The following is a 20,243-nucleotide window of genomic DNA, read 5'->3' as shown; positions in this document are numbered from 1 at the left end:
ACAATTAACTATGAGTATCTTATACTCAATCCAAATGAAAGAGGCTTTAGCTTTTAAACAATTAAACCAACCGGCTTAACCCTCTAGAAATCATCTTAATCGTGACTTATTTTCATTCATATTTCTCTTCGCTTTGTGCCTTTATCCTAACCCTAACCCTAACCCTAACTTTTAGTATTGAATCAAAACTATTCTGAAATTTCAATATATCGAATTGTTTGATATGAACGATATGTAGTTTATACCATACTAAAAATGAAGTATACCAAAATTTTAATAGGGAATTGATATATATTTTTATTATATCGAAATTTTTGATATGATATATGACTTCATATGAAAAATTTAATATATCGTATCAAAATTTTTGATATATCATTAATATTAATATATTTGGTATATATCGGTATGATATGTACGATATATCATCAAAAAAATTATATTTTCCCCACCCCAACATTACATATCTCAAATCAGATTCAAAGAAGATAAATCAAATTAAATTTCACAAAACATCCAACGAGTCCATAATAATACAGAACAAGGCAGGCATAATTTCTTCATCTCAGTCAAAATGATAGTGACTTTATTTTTTTGTAAAATAATCAACCAAGAAAGTTTTGGATTAAGAGAAAAAAAAATTAAGAAATCAAATACCGATAATGAATGTCAAATTAGTATAGCAATAATATTTTTTCGTATTTATATAAAGAATTTTATTATGATCCATGTCAGATCAAGTCAAGTCACTTCAAGGCCAGATCAGGCTACGAGTAATCTAAGTTTATTTTATTTTATATATAATATAATCTTTTCATCCACTTGATTCAAGTAAAAGGATTAATAAAAACTATGTTAAAAATATATATTTTTATAAATATTATTATTATTATTTTTTAAAGTTGAGTGGTTTATAACTTATCATAAAAGATAAATCAAAGTTGTCCTTCTTCAGATATACTGCTCCCATATAGTCCCATATAGTCAAAAAAAAATGATTATTCTAGATTAATATGAAAAAGATAAATTATGAATAATTATTAATAATGATAAAATATAACAGAAGACATGTTAAACATATCAAATTCTCGTGATAATACTCATACTTCAACCGTCGCACTACCCTAGGAGGACAGAGATGCTGCTCCAATGCGCCATGTTCGAGGTGATAACTGGATAATGATTTATCTTTAAAGTTGAGGGTCGAATCTTAAAATTAACAGAGTATAATTCCTGGCACCGCATATAAGTCACTCTCCATTCATCTAGTTTTTTAATTATCGTTATTTGTCCTTTTCACGTTAGTCTTAAAATCGATTGACAAACATGCTAAGGAGAAACAAATCATCTTTCACCACTCTGTACAACGATTGGATGTAAACAAGACGACACTAATGCAAAATTGTTGAATGAGGCAATTCACGAAGCCATCGCAAGAATAGAGATAATAATAGGTTGGATTAACATCAAATTTTATATTCTCACTTAATTAGTCAATTAAATATGGTTCCAATTGTCCATTATTTATTCCTATAAAAAACTAAGCCGCCTTCTAATTTTTGCCATTATCTTGACCTTCTTCACTACACAGGCACAGCTTCCATAGTCCCAGGACCCAGATCATCCCAGACAGACGAAGGTTGAATTGGCCGTCCTGTCCGAGGCAAAGATGGAGCGCTCCTCCACCAAAACTCATCTCGTCTGCATGGCTCTCCCCTTGCAAGGCCACATCAACTCCATGCTCAACCTGGCCAAAGTCCTCCACTTCAAGGGCTTCTTCATAACCTTCGTCAACACCGACTACGCCCACCGCCGACTTCTCGGATCACTCTCCGCTCTCGACGGCCTCCCTGACTTCCGCTTCGCCAGCATCTCCGACGCCCCCGACGATAGCGACCAATTATACAGACAAGACGCTAGAAATCGCGTTATCGCCGCCCAAAAGAACTGCCCTGCTTCTTTCCTCAGGCTCATATCCTCGCTGAACGATCCGAGCATATCCGGCGTCCCACCCGTTAGATGCGTCATCTCAGATTCCTTCGCCACCTTCACCCTCGACGCCACCACCGAATTGGGGATCCCTAACGTGTTCTACTGCACCGTGGCCGTGTGTGGCTTCACGGACTTGTACTACTCCAAGGACTTGATCGAGAGGGGCCTCGTCCCTTTGAAAAGTAAGTATTAACGTGTCATATATATTATATTAATTAGGTCAGTCGGATCGAGTCAAGTCGAACTCGAAATTTGAGGTGTTCAAATTTATTTTTCTAATCGAATTTGATCGTGATTCATGGACTTAATTAGGTGAAGACGATCTTACAAATGGGTACCTGGACACTCTCATTGATTGGATACCAGGAATGGTAACAGTCCGGCTGAGAGATTTGACTAGTTTCATTCGAACCACCGACCGAGACGACGCATCGCTCAAGTTTTCCATGGACGGAGCGCGTGCATCTCACCAAGCCACGGCAATCGTCTTCAACACTTTTTCCGAATTAGAATCGCCATTGCTCAGCGCGTGTTCATCGATGCTGCCGGCGCCGGTGTTCGATATCGGTCCCATGTGCCTGCTTTCCGAGCACATTCCTAATGATTCATCGACCTCATCGATCGGTGGACTGAACATGTGGAGAGAGGACTCGCGATGCATGGAATGGCTAGACGAAAAGGAGTCAGGGTCCGTGTTGTACGTCAACTTTGGTAGCTTGACAAACTTGACGAGCGAGCAGACCGTGGAGTTCGGATGGGGTTTGGCGAACAGCGGATGCGCGTTTCTTTGGGTCATTAGGCCGGACCTCGTGGTCGGCGACGCGGCGTTGTTGCCACGGGAGTTCTCGGAGATGACCGAGGGAAGGAGCTTCTTCACGAGCTGGTGCCCACAGCGGAGGGTGTTGGCTCATGCTGCAATTGGAGGATTCTTGACGCACTGCGGATGGAATTCTACGACGGAAAGCATATGCTCAGGGGTTCCCATGATCTGCTGGCCTTTCTTTGCCGATCAGCAAATTAATCGTAGGTACATATGCTCTGTATGGGGCATTGGAATGGAAATTGGTGAAGATGTGACGAGGGAGGAGGTGGAAGGGTTGATCAAGGAGCTGATGGAAGGGCGGAAGGGGAAGGAAATGAAGAGGAAAGCGGTGGAGTGGAAAGAAAAAGCAGTTGAGGCAGCCAAACCTGGTGGAGGATCTTGGAGAAATTTGGAAAAGCTTATCCGGGAGATAATAACGAAGGAGTGATGTTAAATGGAAAATTAAACTTATTTTTATATGTTGAATAATTAAATAAGTTACTTTTCTATTAGCTTTACAGTTCGTTCATAGTTTAGTCATGAAATTTGGTGATATATATATATATATAGAATGCTGTTAGCCTGCGGGACTGAAGAAACGCGCCTGTGCGCGATTTATTTGCTGGCACTGCAGACGTGGCAAAAGTCAGTTTCTTTAATATGTATTGCTTTTTAACAAAAGCTCAGCTCTCTCCGCACAAATAGTATAGATGAAGCTAGGGTACGATACGCGACTTCCTTCCTCCTCGCACAGCTCACCTCCAGATCGTGCCCCTCGCTTCTCTCTCGGCAACTCGTCCAAGCTTCTGCTAGGGCACGAAGCTTCCAGATCGTGCCCCTCGCTTCTCTCTCGACAACCCGTCGAAGCTTCTGCTAGGGCACGAAGCTTCCAGATCGTGCCCCTCGGTTCTCTCTCGGCAACCCGTCGAAGCTTCCTCGCCTCCTCGCCCGATCTCTCTCGGCAACCCGTCGAAGCTTCCTCGCCTCCTCGCCCGATCTCTCTCGGCAACTCGTCGAAGCAGAAGCTAGGGCACGAAGCTTCCAGATCGTGCCCCTCGGTTCTCTCTCGGCAACCCGTCGAAGCTTCTACTAGGCACGCCCCTCACCGCCTCGCGTCTGCGCGCACAACCCTAGGGGTGTCAAAAATGAACCCGACCCGACGACCCAACCCGAGTCGACCCGAAAAAAATCGGGTTCGGGTTGGGCATTTTCGGGTTCGGGTCGGGTTCGGGTTGGAGGGTTGGAGAGTAAAAAAATTTCGGGTTGGGTCGGGTTGGGTTCGGGTTGACCCGGGTTGACCCGGGTTGGCTTAAATATAGGGTTTTGTGGGTTTTTTTAGAGTTAAATCAAATTTTATTTTAAAAATTTAGATGTTTTTATGTATATTAATATCATGTTTGTATGATAATGATGGAATATTGAGATAAAAGTGAAGAATTATAGGGAAAATAGCCCAAAAAAGTCGTTTTGAATCGGATTTTCGGGTTATATGGGTCGGGTTCGGGTTCGGGTTGAGGTGTTTTGGTTGAACTCGTCGAGTTCTACTCACCCGCTCACCGCCTCGCGTCTGCCCACACAACCCCTCTCTGTAAGCCGAATGAGCTTTGTTCATCTCTGTGATCTCGAATGCTTGATTTTTTCATCTCTGTTTTTGAAGAAATATGCACATAAGAGTGTTCTGTTTTGTGTTTTTGTCCTGGTTACATGCGTGAATAGCATGTTTAGAGACCCAGCAGTTTATAACTATCTAAATAGCATGTTTAGAGGACTCGCGATGCATGGAATGGCTAGACGACACTACAACATTTTTTATTTTTGGCAACGCCTCTCATTGCAACGGCTTAAAAACCGTTCTCTTAAAGTACATTAGGCAACGGTTTTTAATAGTGTTGGTTTAATAAATTTTTTTAATATGCAACGATTAAAAACCGTTCTCTAAAATATATTTATTAAAAAAAATTATACTAAATAGATTAGGCAACGGTTTTTAATATTTTTTTTAAATATTGTTGCGCTACATTTGGCAACGGTTTAAACTACATCACAGACGGAACTTAACATCATTGTGTTTCTTAGAAGTTAAATTATGAATCACAGACGGAACTTAACATCATTGATTCCAAATTTAACTTATCTGTTCTTAATGGTTTAGACTTGGATCGCAAGCGGAACTTAACACTATTGATCCAAATCCACCTACGTTATAAATTAAATTAAATATTAATTGTTAAAATTGGCTTCTAAGACTGCATGGCGAGGCACATGACCTTCTTGGGTATGGGAGCATCCACCACCGCCTAGACAAAGTCTTTCAAGGAAAGCTAATATTTAATTTCCTTATATAACTCTAGGTTTAACCAAAAAGAACAATCGAATCACAAATTCGGAAAAAAAAAACACAAACACGAATTACTAATTCGAAAAACTAGATCTAATGTCTCTTGTGTTTGGAATTCTAACAAAGAAAAATAACTAGCATGATGCGGAAGAAAATTACTAGTTATACCTTTTCTTTGCAAGCTAATGACCTCAAGATCTTCTGCCGTATTCCTCGCCTCGCCTTGGATGTTGTGTGGGCGACGATCCTCCAAGATGAACACTACCCAAAAGAGCTTCTCCTCCTTTTAATATTCGGCCACCACCACCACAAAATAAAAGAGTGCAAAGGGAGAAGAGAGGGAGAGAGGGGCCGGTCACTTGAGGATCACTAAGCAAGAGAATAAGAGTTGTGTCTCATGAGGCCTCCTCACCCCTTCTTTTATATTACTTGACCAAGGCAAATAAAGGAAGAATTTTTACAAAAAATAAAATCTTCCTCTAGTTTTTCCTTTTTCCTTTTTCCTTTTTATTTTTCCTTTTCTTTCCTCTTGATTGAATCAATCACCAAATCAATGATTGCCTTGATTTAATCTTGGTCGGCCCCTTGCTTGGGCACCAAGCAAGGGTGGCCGACCACTTATAGGAAGGAATAATAATTTTTTTTATAAAATTTTACAAGAAAAAATCCTCTTATAAAATTTTATAAGGTCTCTTTCCAAAAGTGGATGTTAAAAAGGAAAGTTTTAAAAAATTAAAATCATGTATTAAAATTTAAAATTTTTCTTAAAAAAATTCCTTTTTTAACATGAATAGAAAATTTTAATTTTTAAAACTTCTCTTCCTTTTTTCTAAAACCATGAGGATGGTTAAAAAAAAAGTTTTAAAACTTTTAAAACTCTCTATTAAACCATGTGGCCTAATTCAAATAAGGAAAGTTTTTTAAAATTAAAATCTCTCTTTTAAAATTTATAGTTTTCTACAAAGAGAATAATTTAAAAATTCAAAACACCCCTCCTATTTGAATTTATCACGATCGGCCCCTACTTGCTTGATCACCAAGCAAGAGGGTCGACTCTCTTAAGGAGATGGTGGCCGGCCATTGCTTGGTCACCAAGCAATGGGCCGACCTCCTTTCTTGGACACCAAGAAGGGCTTTTAATGAGTGGTTTATAAGGCACTAATGAGGCTACGACAGAGACCTAGAGGAGAAATTGATTTTGGTCTTCCAATGAGCTTGAGTATCCCGTGTTCGCCCCGAACACACAACTCAAGTTCATCAACAATAACTCATTCCACTAGAGAGTTATTGTTGCACTACCGCACCAATCCCAAATTACATTATGGGCTCCTTCTTACCATGAGTGTGTTAGTCTCTCTGTGTTTAAGATAACGAATGTCCACTAATTAAGTAAGTTACTGACAACTCACTTAATTAATATCTAGCTCCGAGAGTAGTACCACTCAACCTCATTGTCATGTCGGACTAAGTCCACCTGCAGGGTTTAATATGACAATCCTTATGAGCTCCTCTTGGAGGCATTCTCAACCTAAATTACTAGGACATAGTTTCCTTCTATAATCAATAACACACACTATAAGTAATATCATTTCCCAACTTATCGGGTTTATTGATTTATCGAGCTAAATATCACCCTTTGATAAGTAAAAGAAATAAATGCTAAATATATATGCTTGTTATTATATTAGTATTAAGAGTACACACTTTCATAATAACTAAGGTCTAGTTCTTTTATTAAGTCAGTATAAAAAGAACTTACCTAAAATAGTTCTACTCAATACACTTAGAGTGTACTAGTGTAATTTATTAGTCAAGATAAACTAATACCTAATTACACTACGACTATACCAATGGTTTGTTCCTTTCCATCTTAGTCGTGAGCAACTGTTTATAATTTATAAAGAGTTGATAACATGATCTTCTGTGTGTGACACCACACATCATGTTATCTACTTTATAAATTAATTGAACAACTATATTCAACAAATAAATATAGACATTTGACCAATGTGATTCTTTTATTTCAAAAATAAATGTTTACAAAAGCTAAGCTTTTAGTATACACTCTAACATGTCCATCCGAGCGGACACCTGTCAGCTTATAACGGGACCCACTCGCGTATCTCCTTGTATTCTTTTGAAGGTTTATGCCACTGACAACAGTGCATGTTCCGCAAATAAATCATACTTTAGAAGCTTCCAGTCTGTCGCATCAGAGATATGCATGATCACTAATTAAAAAAATGTATCAAGTACACTTTCTAGCTTGTCTTTTCATAGGACACTTGGGACAATGTGCACACGCTTTGAGATGCGTGCACATAATATTACAGTGGTACTATAAAAGAGATTCTCATCTACAGACAAAGGTATGCGTAACATTATTATATTACACGCAGTGGTGGAGGCAAGAGGCATGGGGGTGTGCCAAAGCACCCCCTTCTCCCGAAAATTTCACCAGTATACCTCACTTGCTCTTTATTTGCACCCCTACCTCAATTCCAGGTCAATGTGGAAGCGGAAGTGATGGCGAGCTCTCAGATGACCTGCGTCCCAATGAGGCCTTCGACGACATTTTCTAGATCTAAGAAAATGTGCATGCATTGCCTCATCGAGGAGGAGGGCATCGTGCTGATGCCGGGGATCTTCGACACCCTCTTCGCTAGCGTCCTACAGATCTCCAGATTCAAAGCTAGATTTGTCTTCGGATACGTCATCTCCACTTCCCGCCTTGGCATGCCCAGACATCGATCTCACGTATGCTTTCGCCCTTCCCTTGTTTCAATTCTATTTTTTTTCTTCTTTTTCTGAGTTGCAATTTGGGCTTAGATCTGTACCTTTGTTTGCAATTTCTATTTGGATTTTGGTATTTTAGGCCTTTGGAGATGTCCAATGTTCCTCGAGCGATTTGCGCTGCGACTCCTAATGGTGCGTTCATTGTTAATGCTGGTAATTACTTGTTCGCCTCATTTTGTCTACATTTTGAACCCCGTTTAGTAATTGTTAAGTAAATATGATTGCTCGGCCTGTCTTGGCCGGCACAACCAAAACGCTCGATCGACCTCTTTCGCTCGGTCGGTCTCTACCCGCCGCGCTTATACGAGCATTGCTGCTCGACTAGTTTTCCTTCCTCCTTTACTAGAAAATGAGTTCATTCTCCATAACCCATATTACTAGCCCTCCCTCCAAGTCTAGTCGAAGGAGGTGTAGCCGACTGACTAGACCTAAGTCTATTTTTGTTTCTTTGCCTATCTTTGGTCATGGTTCTGCCATGGCCATTGCAGTAGTCTCGTGACCTTTTCTATAGTAGTCCTCGAGACTCCTAGTACAACAATCCCGTGACCCCCAGTACAGCGATCTCGTGACTCTTTTGGACAGTTAAATAGGGTTGTGATTCTCCCTTCCTTCTTCACTTGCCTTAGTTCTTCTCCATCTTATTCCCCTCCCCCTTCTGAAAGTATGGCTTTAGACCCCTCCTCTCAGGGAGCAATCCTGTTGGAAAAGGCAAAATTTATAGATGAAGGTGTTCAAGCTTTAGATCTAGCTAACTCCCGGGCACGAGAGCTGGAGGTACTTCTGTCGGTCACCCGGTTTCAAGCATGGTCGGAAACGGCCTTGAGGAACAAAGTTTATCGAGATCTAGAACTTCAGGCCAAAGAGCTGACTGCTTTGAAGACTCAACAGGCTTCAGAGGTATCCACGTTAACCAAGGAGGTTCACGTGACTAGCCTGTTGGCATCATGACAGCAGCAAGACCTAGGCCATCTGCAGGCTAAGGTAGATGCTCTGGAAGCAGAGCTCAAAAGGTTCAAGCAGGAAGTGGATCGTTCCATCATATGTCTGAGGGAGCGTGAACGAGTTTGCACCCCTTTGTCCATGAGACCACTCTTCTTCCTACTTTCTCCTGGGCGTAAAAGAAAGGACTGGCTTTTCTAAATGGGGAGGAGGGGGGTGGTTCAGTTGGATGACAGACTTTTCATCCTACTTTCATACCAGGCAAAATATTCCCACTTCTCCAACCCGGTCGGGTTTAACTTTAACAAGGTTGAAGTTTTCTAAGAAGTCTGAGAGCTCATGTTTATAATTTCTACTGACATTCCAAGGTTTAATGTTTTGAGACGAAAATGTAATGCTATGTAACTAATCGTGTCCAAAATATGAAACCGAACGGTTTCTTGTATAAGACTGGATGATTTTCTTGGGTTTTTTTGGTTTATAAGAATAAAAAGGCTTCCTTATTTATTCAAACACTCCACTTTTACCCATTCCTTCATTTATCATACTTAGGAAATTGAATATCTTCTTCAGTATTTTCTTTTTTTCTGATCGGTTCTCCAATAAGGAGATAGCATCAGTGGCGCGACATGTAATGATATCGATGCGAATATGACTTGTTCGGTTATGTCCATTATAAATGCTCTTGTATGGTCTCGTGACACGTGTTCTCCAATTTTCTCCGCTGATGCACCCGGATACATGCTCCGACGCCATCGCCCTGTCATTTCTCCCTTCTGACAAATCGACGCCTCCCCTTATGGGCACACTCCATATCCTACGGTGCTAGTTATTAGTCAATATTCACAGAAACCCTAAACCCTTTATGCTATCGTCCCTTCGTCTTCTTCCCCAAGTTGTTTTTGTGGTGCCACGGTTTAACTTTTTTCCGCCCTTTGTCGATCTCCTTCTTCCGGCCCCTTCCTGTCGTCCTCTCCCCAAAAGATCCCAGTAAGTGTTTTCCTTCTTCACTCCTACATTTCTCCATGACTGAAGAATTATTTTCTGCTTGGTATGCACAAACTCGCGAATCTGATCGGTCTGCTCTATATTCTCGGTATAAGATTCCCCAGTCTTTTTGCATTATCGTCCCTAACTCTGAATCTCGCCCCCATCTCCCTCCTAAAAATTGTGTAACTTTCTTTAAAGATCAATTAGTAGCTAGTTTGCGCTTTCCCATCCCTCCCTTTTTGGAAGAGATAAGCCATCATTTCAGTATTCCCTTACAACAGTTCGCTCCCAATACCTTTCGTTACCTTTGTGGTTTGTACATGCTCTTCTGCCTCCACAACATCCCTCCTATTCCTCAGAATTTGTTTCATGTTTTCCTACCCCAAGAAGTCAGATCCTGGGATTTTCTTGTTTCAATCTAGACCCAAAATGACTCTTTTCGAAGAAATGCCTTCCTCCATCAATGCATGGAAATCGCGCTTCTTTTTTCATAGAATTTCCCGAACTCATCCCCTGATCTTATTCCTAGATATCTTCTTTTCCTAATTTGCCCGATGTGAAGAAGTTGCACAAACTTCCCTCTTTTGCCACTTATTCCAAGAAGCTATTGGGCCATCGGTTATACATTCATAAATGGTTTCACGATGACCTCTTATATCTTTTTGGATTGAGTCCTGCCAGGGTGGAGCTCTGTGGCTCCCTTAGTAAGTTGCTATTCACTTATCCAAGTCTCCTTTTTACTAACTAAGATATTTTTTGTTGGGTGCAGTGGAGGCCTATTATGATTCCATGATTGAGCAACAGATAAAGGTGCGAGACGAAGCAATCAAAGCAAAGGAGAAAGAACTTCTTGCTGCTCTCAACCAACCTCCCTCAACAGAGGTTCCTACTAGTGTGGGTCAATCTTCTTCCGCAGAGGTTCCCACGGGTACAGAGGGTGCTTCTGTTTCTCAAGCTGCAGCCTCGAAGGAGACCCTCAATGATTCCCCTACGATTGTAGAACTCCCCTCTCCAGTGTCCTCAGGGAAACTCCTGAGAGAGTCCCTGTCCGAAAGAGACGTAAATTGACTCTTGCCCTTTCTCCAAAGAGGGCATCTTCCTCCCTTCCTGAGGATTTTCCCCCTATGGACACTCAGGGGTTTTTGCACTCTCTTATTTTTAGGAATTATGGTGAGTTTTTTTTCTTTCAAATTAGTCATTATGGATAATATTTGTATTTACTTTATCATATTTTTGAATTTTCAGATTATGTTTCGACGGGGTGGTTGTAGACACAGTTCGGATCCTCTGTCCCCATTTCTTTCTGTCCCCATGTCCCACTACCGATCGGACGGGTCAGATTACATCTCAAGGATGCCTTGCACATCACGAGGATACTGCACACATCTTAAAGATACCATGATGCATTGAGATGTAATCTGGCCCGTCCGATCGGCAGTGGGACACGGGGACAGAGAGAAATGGGGACAGAAGATCTGAACTAGTCGTAGACGGAGCTCTCAAGTTACAGCACCTGCAGACACTGTTGCTACGCCCCCAGTAGAGGATGCATCACCGTCACATACACCTATGCCAGTACCATCGCATACACCTATGTCAGTCCCATCGCATATAGCTATGCTAGTACCTTCTTCTACAGGATCGCCTTCTCCTTCAGCAGTGCCTTCTCCTTCCACAATACCTTCACCGATTGAGTCGCCAATACCCTCTTTCGTTCCTTCTCGACACTCGGTTGCCGAGAGGCCAAACACTTGAGAGCCTATATCCACTTGTGCAGATTCGTAAGTAGAATCAAACTATTTCATTTTTTAACTATTTTAATTATTTAACAATTTTTTGTAATTTATAATAGATTTGATAATTCTGTTCGTGTTATTCACGAGATTAATAGAATCGTAAATTACCATTGGAGAGGATACTCGATGAGTTATACAAGCACTCCAGCACCAACAAGAGAGCTATGGTGGAGTGAATTTAAGGTATATCTCAATCATTTTATATCTTAAATAAAAGTGAATATATAAATATTTATTTTTCTTCTATTGCAGCGATCATTCACTTGGGACATGATTGATGAGATGGAAATAAAGAGGATTTTCATGAAAAAAATGTGGCGATCACATTCGCCATGTACTCAATCATGCAAATTCGAGGGGGAAAAACCATCATTCATCACAGAGGAAAATTGGATAAGGATTTCAAATTTTTGGGAAAGTGAGGAGTTTAAAAAAAGAAGTCACCAGAATAAAATAAATCAATCTTTTAATTCTGGAGAAATATCTGCGACATATGCAGGAGGCTCTATCAATATGGATGAGCATAGACGTAGATTGGTAATTTTTTAACTCTCCTAATATTTTCTTAATCTATTTTACACTATTTAATTATTTCTAATTATCTTTTTTAGACCAAAGAATTGGGAAAGGAGCCTGATTTTATAGATACTTTCACCCGGACATTTCAGAAAAAAGATAAGATTTGGAGCGGGGACAGAACTAAAGCAATTAAGGTTTGAATATACTGTGGATCTTAATTTATAACTTAGAATGTGTTATTAATGTATCTTAATTTATAACTTAGAATGTGTTATTAATGTATCTGCTCTAACTTTATACTCTTGCATTCCTAAAATTTTATTATTGTAAATGTATGTTTTTTTTACAATACAGGAAAAATATATTGAGCTAGAGGTAGCACAGAGATGTTCAACTTCTGCTAGTTCTGATATTGAGAGGTTTGAGTCGTCTGTTGGTACTGATTTCAATTTATGGCTATAGGCGAGTGGGGGGCCAAAAGGGGGAGGAAAGATTTTCGGAATGAGTTCATTGAGCAGAACCCATAGAGTTGGTCGTATATCTTCTTCCTCCTCCTCACATACCCAACAGATGCATAACTTGACTGAAGAGATTTTCCAGTTGAAGGGCATTATAAATGACAAGGATGAAGAAATGAGAGAAATGCGCCGACAACAAGACTTTATTATGTGACATCTTCAGTTAAGTTATGTTCCAAGTCAAATTCCTCCCGGTGACGGTGATGATGGTGATGATGATAATGGCGGTGGTGGTGATTCTTCATAAATTTATGGTAAATTTTATGTTTGATTTTTTTTCATGTCATATTATAGTTGATTCTATATTTTCATGTTACCTTGATAGATTGCATCTTATGCATGGTATCTATATAAGATAACGCTGCCAAACAAATTCTACTACCTTATTATTAATTTAGCTTTGTATCTTCATGTCCTGGCTCTTTTGATTATTTTTTAGAACACCATATACTGTGATGTGTTATAATAATTCCATGCTGCCTTTGCATAATTTTGATGTTTGAGTTACAATTATGTCGCCTTTTTATCCGGTGACTAGTTTAATTTGGTGATCATTCTTTTGAACCTTTCTTAGAGTAACTATCTTTAATATTGATTTGAGTTCTTTTGTCAATTCTTTTACCAGCGTTCTAGTATTTTTGTTATTATATTTGTTGGGACTGGAAATCTTGTTCTAGCATACTCACATTAGTATATACACACATTTAACTATACAAAATTAACCACAAAAGTAGTAAAAGGATTATCAATGTACTTATTTCATTATCAATTTCCTTGTTTGAAGCTCCTTGAATGCCCTTGTTTGTCGATGACAATGATTTCATTGAAGCCTAAATAACTTAAAGAGGTTTAGGAGAAATCTGACTGAAATAAAACCTTGATCAAATAGAACTTTTACTAAACACTCAAAATTATAGGCCTACCGTATCTTATTTCATTGCAATTCATAGGATGAAAAGAGCCTCTATCATAAGACTTTGCATGACTGATTCAATTAAGAACCTTCACATGTAGCAGTATGTTGGGAAAACAGTATGTTATATATATATAACATATATCGTGGGATGAAGAAATTTAAGTAGATTAATGAATCTTAAATTAAAAGGTAGGATATGCAATTAGAGATTAAGATGCTAGCATGTGGATTGAAACCTTGAGCCAACAGTCCTATTAAAATTTATTGAATTTCTCCTTAGGTATATAATTTGAGTCTCTATGACCGTTACTTGCTCATATGGGGCTCCAAGATCCATTTTTTTGTCAAACTGTAGGTGCTTGCCTAGATCCTCACATTCGTGAAACAAGATATTTAATTGAGTAAACACGGAAATATAGTCCAATTGACAAGAATACTATTATGATTGCATATTAGTAAGTTGATTGCTAATCATCAAGGTATATAACAATGGGAATAATCACTGATCCTGGTGATATTAAATCACATAAAAATTGTTCCATTGGAATTAGTTGTATATATGAATATGATGTGTTTAGTTTTGGGATAATTCGTTGAACTTGTTGTTTGGATTTTGATTATTTGTATATATGAACATGAGGTTTGAACAAAGGATATGAATTGTAAACAATTTTAATTTTACATTGATACTTTGCATTTTATGTCATGATGATACTTTGCATGTTATGACAAACAATCTTAGTAACAAATTTCATTCATGTATGTAAATGTTAGATACATATATCATTAATATGTTTGATACATTTTTTTTAGTTATAAATATTACTTATTATTATTTGTTTGTAATTTGACGCAGGAAAAAAAGCACGGAAGGCGACCGAAGCTCCTGAGACATGATGATATGTATTTTATTTTTCTTTGGATGTCTTGTTACATTTATTGTTTGGATTATCATAGAACTTTCATGTTTGGATATTATGAGTTGTTGAACTTGTTTGGATTTTGGTTAGTTGTATATATTAATATGATGTGTTTAGTTTTGGGATGATTTGTTGAACTTGTTGTTTGGATTTTGGTTATTTGTATATATGAATATGATGTGTTTAGTTTTGGGATGATTTGTTTGGATATAAGATATATGGATTATGGATGTGTTGGATATGATGTGTTTAGCTTTGGGATGATTTATTTGGATATTGTATATGGATGTATTGGATATAATTTGTTGAAGATATTGTAAGTGTAATATGTAAACAGGATAACAGAAAAATCAAGAAAGATTTTGGATTTTTTTTTTATTTTTGGGACAAATTTTGCGACAAATCTATTTTTGTCGCAAAGTTATCGTAAGTTTGCGACAAATGATTCGTTGCAAATTTACGACAAATATGAATTCGTCTCAAACTTCGTCGTAGATTTGGGACAAAAATTAGTTTTTCGTCGCAAATTAAAGAAATAACTTTTGCGATGAATCAAAATTCGTCCTAGAATTCGTCGTAGATTTGGGACAAAATTAAGTTATTCGTCGCAAATTAGGAACAATTTTTCGGACGAATTCAGATTCGTCCCAAAATTCGTCGAAAATAGCTTTTTCTACTTGACGTGGTTAGTGACATTTTTGGGACGAATCCAGATTCATTGCAAATTTGCGACGAATCCAGATTTGTTGCAAATTTACGACGAATCCAGATTCATTGCAAATTTGCGACGAATCCAGATTTGTTGCAAATTTACGACGAATCCAGATTCGTTGTAGATTTGCAACGAAAAAAAAAAATTTGTTGCAAATTTCCGATGAAAATAAGATTTTTTTTCCTTTAGTTATTTGTAATTAGACAACGTTTTTTGCGATGAAAAATTTTTGTTGCAAATTTGGGACAAAAGTATATGTTTGTCGCAGATATAAAATTATAAAATTTGCAACGAATAAATGTTCATTGCATATTTGCAATGAATTCTGCGACGAAAATTTAAATTTGTCGTAAAAATTTTCAACGAAAATTATGTATTCATCGCTAACATTTTGCAACGCCATTTTTGGGACGAATATAATTTGGTCCCAAAATTCATCGCAAAATATTTTGCGACAAATATTTTTATCAAATTCATCCCAAATTTCGTCCCTAAATGACAGTTTTTTGTTTGTAGTGATACTAAAAATGAAGTATACCAAAATTTTAGTAGGGAATTGGTATATATTTTTATTATATCGAAATTTTTGATATGACTTCAAATAAAAATTTTAATATATCGTATTAAAATTTTTAATATATCGTTAATATTAATATGTTTAATATATATCTGTATGATATGTACGATATATCACAACGAAAATTATATTTTCCCCACCCAACATTACATATCTCAAATCAGATTCAAAGAAGATAGATCAAATTTGGATTTCGCAAACCATCCAACGAGTTTATAGTAATACAGAACAAGGCAAGCATAATTTCATCTTTGTCAAAATGGTGGTTATTTTTTATTATTTTTTTTTTTTTTTGTAAAATAATCAACCAAGACAGTTTTGGATTAAGAGAAAAAAAAATTAAGAAATCAAATACCGATAATGAATGCCAAGTTAATTACTATAGTAATAATTCGTACATTTTTGTATTTTTTCATATTTATATGAATGATTTTATTATGATCCAAGTCAGATCAAGTCAAGTCACGACAAGGTCAGGCTGCGAGTGATCTAAGTGTATATTAGTTTATATCTAAGATAATCTTTTCAACCACTTGATTCGAGTAAAAGGATTAATAAAAACTATGTTAAATATATATATTTTTATAAATATTATTATTATTATTATTTAAAGTTGAGTGGTTAATAAACTATCACAAATAAAGATAAATCAAAGTTATCCTGCTCCAGAAATGCTGCTCCCATATAATAAAAAATAATTATTCTATATTAATACGGAAAAGATAAATTATAAATAATTATTAGTCATAAATGATTAATATACAGAGGAAGACATGCTAGACGTATTAAATTTTAATTTTAAAATTTCATTTGATAATATACATATTTCAACGGTCGCACTACCATTAGACGACAGAGATGCTGCTCCCATGCGCCATGTCCAGGTGATAACTGGATAATGATTTATCAAAGTTGAGGGTCGAATCTTAAGATTAACAGAGTATAATTCCTGGCCCCGCATATATATAAGTCGCTCTTCATTCATCTAGTTTTTTAATTATCGTGATTTGTCTTTTTCACGTTAGTCCTAAAATTGATTGACAAACATGCTAAGGAGAAACAAATCATCTTTTACCACTCTGCACAACGATTGGATGTAAACAAGACTACACAAATGCAAAATTGTTGAATGAGGCAATTCACGAAGCCATCGCAAGAATAGAGATAATAATAGGTTGGATTAACATCAAATTTTATATTCTCTACTTACTCTCACTTAATTAACCAATTAAATATGATTCCAATTGTCCATTATTTATGCTTATAAAAAATAAGCCGCCTTCTAATTTTTGCCCATTATCTTGACCTTCTTCACTACACAGGCACAGCTTCCATAGTCCCAGGGCACAGATCATCCCAGACAGACGAAGGTTGAACTGGCCGTCCTGTCCGAGGCAAAGATGGAGCGCTCCTCCACCAAAACTCATCTCGTCTGCATGGCTCTCCCCTTGCAAGGCCACATCAACTCCATGCTCAACCTGGCCAAAGTCCTCCACTTCAAGGGCTTCTTCATAACCTTCGTCAACACCGACTACGCCCACCGCCAACTTCTCGGATCACTCTCCGCTCTCGACGGCCTCCCTGACTTCCGCTTCGCCAGCATCTCCGACGCCCCCGACGATAGCGACCAATTATACAGACAAGACGCTAGAAATCGCGTTCTCGCCGCCCAAAAGCACTGCCCTGCTTCTTTCCTCAGGCTCATATCCGCGCTGAACGATCCGAGCATATCCAGCGTCCCACCCGTTAGATGCGTCATCTCAGATTCCTTCGCCACCTTCACCCTCAACGCCACCACCAAATTGGGGATCCCTAACGTGTTCTACTGCACAGTGGCCGCGTGTGGCTTCACGGACTTGTACTACTCCAAGGACTTGATCGAGAGGGGCCTCGTCCCTTTGAAAAGTAAGTATTAACGTGTCATATATATTAATTAGGTCGGCCGAGCCGAGTCGAGTCGAAGTCCAAATTTGAGGTGCTCAAATTTATTTGATAAGATAATCGAGTCTAATCGAGTTTGAGGTTGATTCATGGACTTAATTAGGTGAAAACGATCTTACAAATGGGTACCTGGACATTGTCGTTGATTGGATACCAGGAATGGTAACAGTCCGGCTGAGAGATTTGACTAGTTTCATTCGAACCACCGACCGAGACGACGCATCGCTCAACTTTTCCATGGACGGAGCGCGTGCATCTCACCAAGCCACGGCAATCATCTTCAACACTTTTTCTGAATTAGAATCGCCATTGCTCAGTGCGTGTTCATCGATGCTGCCGGCGCCGGTGTTCGATATCGGTCCCATGTGCCTGGTTTCCCAGCACATTCCCGATGATTCATCGACCTCATCGATCGGTGGACTGAACATGTGGAGAGAGGACTCGCGATGCATGGAATGGCTAGACGAAAAGGAGTCAGGGTCCGTGTTGTACGTCAACTTTGGTAGCTTGACAAGCTTGACGAGCGAGCAGGCCGTGGAGTTCGGGTGGGGTTTGGCCAACAGTGGATGCGCGTTTCTTTGGGTCATTAGACCGGACCTCGTGGTCGGCGACGCGGCGTTGTTGCCACGGGAGTTCTCGGAGATGACCGAGGGAAGGAGCTTCTTCACGAGCTGGTGCCCACAACGGAGGGTGTTGGCTCATGCTGCAATTGGAGGTTTTTTGACGCACTGCGGATGGAATTCTACGACGGAAAGCATATGCTCAGGGGTTCCCATGATCTGTTGGCCTTTCTTTGCCGATCAGCAAATTAATCGTAGGTACATATGCTCTGTATGGGGCATTGGAATGGAAATTGGTGAAGATGTAACGAGGGAGGAGGTGGAAGGGTTGATCAAGGAGCTGATGGAAGGGCGGAAGGGGAAGGAAATGAAGAGGAAAGCGGTGGAGTGGAAAGAAAAAGCAGTTGAGGCAGCCAAACCTGGTGGAGGATCTTGGAGAAATTTGGAAAAGCTTATCCGGGAGATAATAATGGAGGAGTGATGTTAAATGGAAAGTTAAACTTATTTTTCTATGTTGAATAATTAAATAAGTTACTTTTCTATTAGCTTTAGAGTTCGTTCATAGTTTAGTCATGAAATTTGGTGATTTATATATATATATATATATATATATATATATAGGAATAATATGTTGCGGACAAAGCCGTGCAAATCGCTGTGGACTTGCCTTCCTGATCGGTCACCAGTCCGATCAGGGAACCTCCTGATCAGTCTGGTGACCGATCAGAAAATGATCGGTTCCCTGATCGGTCACCAGACCGATCAGGAAGGCATTGTTGGTGCAACCTTAGGTCAAGGTTGACCTGACTCGAGTTGACCTGACTCGAGTTGTATTTTGATGTTTGACGAGAATAAAAAACTTCTATTCTGATGTTTGACGAGAATAGAAAAGTTCTATTCTGATGTTTGACAGAATACAAACTTGGGAGATTGTGGGTGCAATCTTTGGTCAAGGTTGACCCGAGGTGAGTCGACCTGATTCGGGAAATCCTGGTAAGTGAAGCCAGGTGAAAGTTGTTAGGATCCTTCGTACTCGGCTAGAGAGGGGGTGTGAATAGCCGACCCCAATTCGTTCGATTCTTTCTACAATGTCGAGTTAGCGCAGCGGAAATAAAACAATAGAAGCGACAAAGAAAGAAATCAAACCTCAAACTCGATGGATGTAACGAGGTTCGGAGATTAGGGCTCCTACTCCTCGGCGTGTCCGTAAGGTGGACGAGTCCGGTCAATCCGTCGGTGGATGAGTCCCCGGAGAACCGGCTAATATAAACTCCTTATGGGTGGAGAAACCTCGCCACACTCTTTTGCAACAGCAAACAAAGGAGTACAACAATGGAGAAAACAAACAAGAACAATAGAAATTGTAATACACTTGCTTGCCTCTTGTTGTCGACTGGAACCTTGATGAAGCAGCAGCTTCTCGGATCCAGCAGCTAGAACACCAGCAGGAAACTCACGCAGAGCTTCGACGAGTTCAACAGAACTCAGCACAATGAGAGCTCAACCAAAGCTCAGCAGGAAGCAGAAAAGATTCAGCAGAAGAAGAGCAAAGAACCTTTGGCTCGCAGCCGTAGCCCTCCTTTTATAACCTGCGAAGAAAGCGAAGAAAACACAGAAGAAATCTAGCCGTTGCGACGCAACGGCTAGTGCCTGGATCGGTCAGGGGACCGATCAGGACCTATTCTGATCGGTCCCCAGACCGATCAGCTTTCTTCACAGAAAGCTGCCCACCTTCTGTGCGGGTTCTGATCGGTCTGTGGACCGATCAGGCCACAGCTGGATCGGTCCACAGACCGATCCCAACCTCAGCGACATCGTCTCTGATCGGTCCCCAGACCGATCAGGACATGGCCTGATCGGTCTGTGGACCGATCAGGACATGGCCTGATCGGTCTGTGGACCGATCAGCCTGCCTCTCTTTTGCCTC

At 39.3% G+C, this 20,243-nt stretch overlaps 2 protein-coding genes and 2 long non-coding RNA genes across 4 annotated transcripts; 3 read left to right on the top strand and 1 right to left on the bottom strand.

Moving 5' to 3' along the window:
* The first annotated feature begins 1,551 nt into the window (after positions 1-1,551).
* LOC121984015 (7-deoxyloganetin glucosyltransferase-like) lies at positions 1,552-3,306 on the top strand. The gene is made up of 2 exons (XM_042536767.1): positions 1,552-2,174; positions 2,305-3,306. The coding sequence occupies exons 1-2, from the start codon at positions 1,670-1,672 to the stop codon at positions 3,240-3,242; spliced, it is 1,443 nt and encodes a 480-aa protein (XP_042392701.1). The 5' UTR covers positions 1,552-1,669; the 3' UTR covers positions 3,243-3,306.
* An 8,500-nt stretch (positions 3,307-11,806) lies between these two features.
* LOC121984045 lies at positions 11,807-11,942 on the top strand. Its single transcript, XR_006112761.1, has 2 exons — positions 11,807-11,836; positions 11,906-11,942. It is a non-coding gene; the product is annotated as an uncharacterized LOC121984045 (long non-coding RNA).
* A 4,923-nt stretch (positions 11,943-16,865) lies between these two features.
* LOC121984044 lies at positions 16,866-18,528 on the bottom strand. Its single transcript, XR_006112760.1, has 2 exons — positions 18,404-18,528; positions 16,866-18,353 (listed from the first exon to the last, which is right to left on the bottom strand). It is a non-coding gene; the product is annotated as an uncharacterized LOC121984044 (long non-coding RNA).
* LOC121984016 (7-deoxyloganetin glucosyltransferase-like) lies at positions 17,216-18,894 on the top strand. Its single transcript, XM_042536768.1, has 2 exons — positions 17,216-17,720; positions 17,860-18,894. Exons 1-2 carry the CDS (start codon positions 17,216-17,218, stop codon positions 18,795-18,797), a joined length of 1,443 nt encoding a protein of 480 aa, XP_042392702.1. The 3' UTR covers positions 18,798-18,894.
* The last annotated feature ends 1,349 nt before the right edge of the window (positions 18,895-20,243 follow it).

The sequence above is a fragment of the Zingiber officinale genome, chromosome 5B (assembly GCF_018446385.1).
Source record: "Zingiber officinale cultivar Zhangliang chromosome 5B, Zo_v1.1, whole genome shotgun sequence".
Classification (NCBI taxonomy): Eukaryota; Viridiplantae; Streptophyta; class Magnoliopsida; order Zingiberales; family Zingiberaceae; genus Zingiber; species Zingiber officinale.
Note: the sequence above shows the minus strand (reverse complement) of the source record. Positions and strands in the feature narration are given on the sequence as shown.

What these genes read in the sequence shown, in the direction of transcription:
- LOC121984015 (XM_042536767.1), top strand. Translation starts at nt 1,670, where the DNA reads ATGGAGCGCTCCTCCACCAAAACTCATCTCGTCTGCATGGCTCTCCCC. An exon ending in GGGCCTCGTCCCTTTGAAAA is followed by an intron (nt 2,175 to 2,304) that starts GTAAGTATTAAC and finishes GGACTTAATTAG; the next exon opens with GTGAAGACGATCTTACAAAT.
- LOC121984016 (XM_042536768.1), top strand. Translation starts at nt 17,216, where the DNA reads ATGGAGCGCTCCTCCACCAAAACTCATCTCGTCTGCATGGCTCTCCCC. An exon ending in GGGCCTCGTCCCTTTGAAAA is followed by an intron (nt 17,721 to 17,859) that starts GTAAGTATTAAC and finishes GGACTTAATTAG; the next exon opens with GTGAAAACGATCTTACAAAT.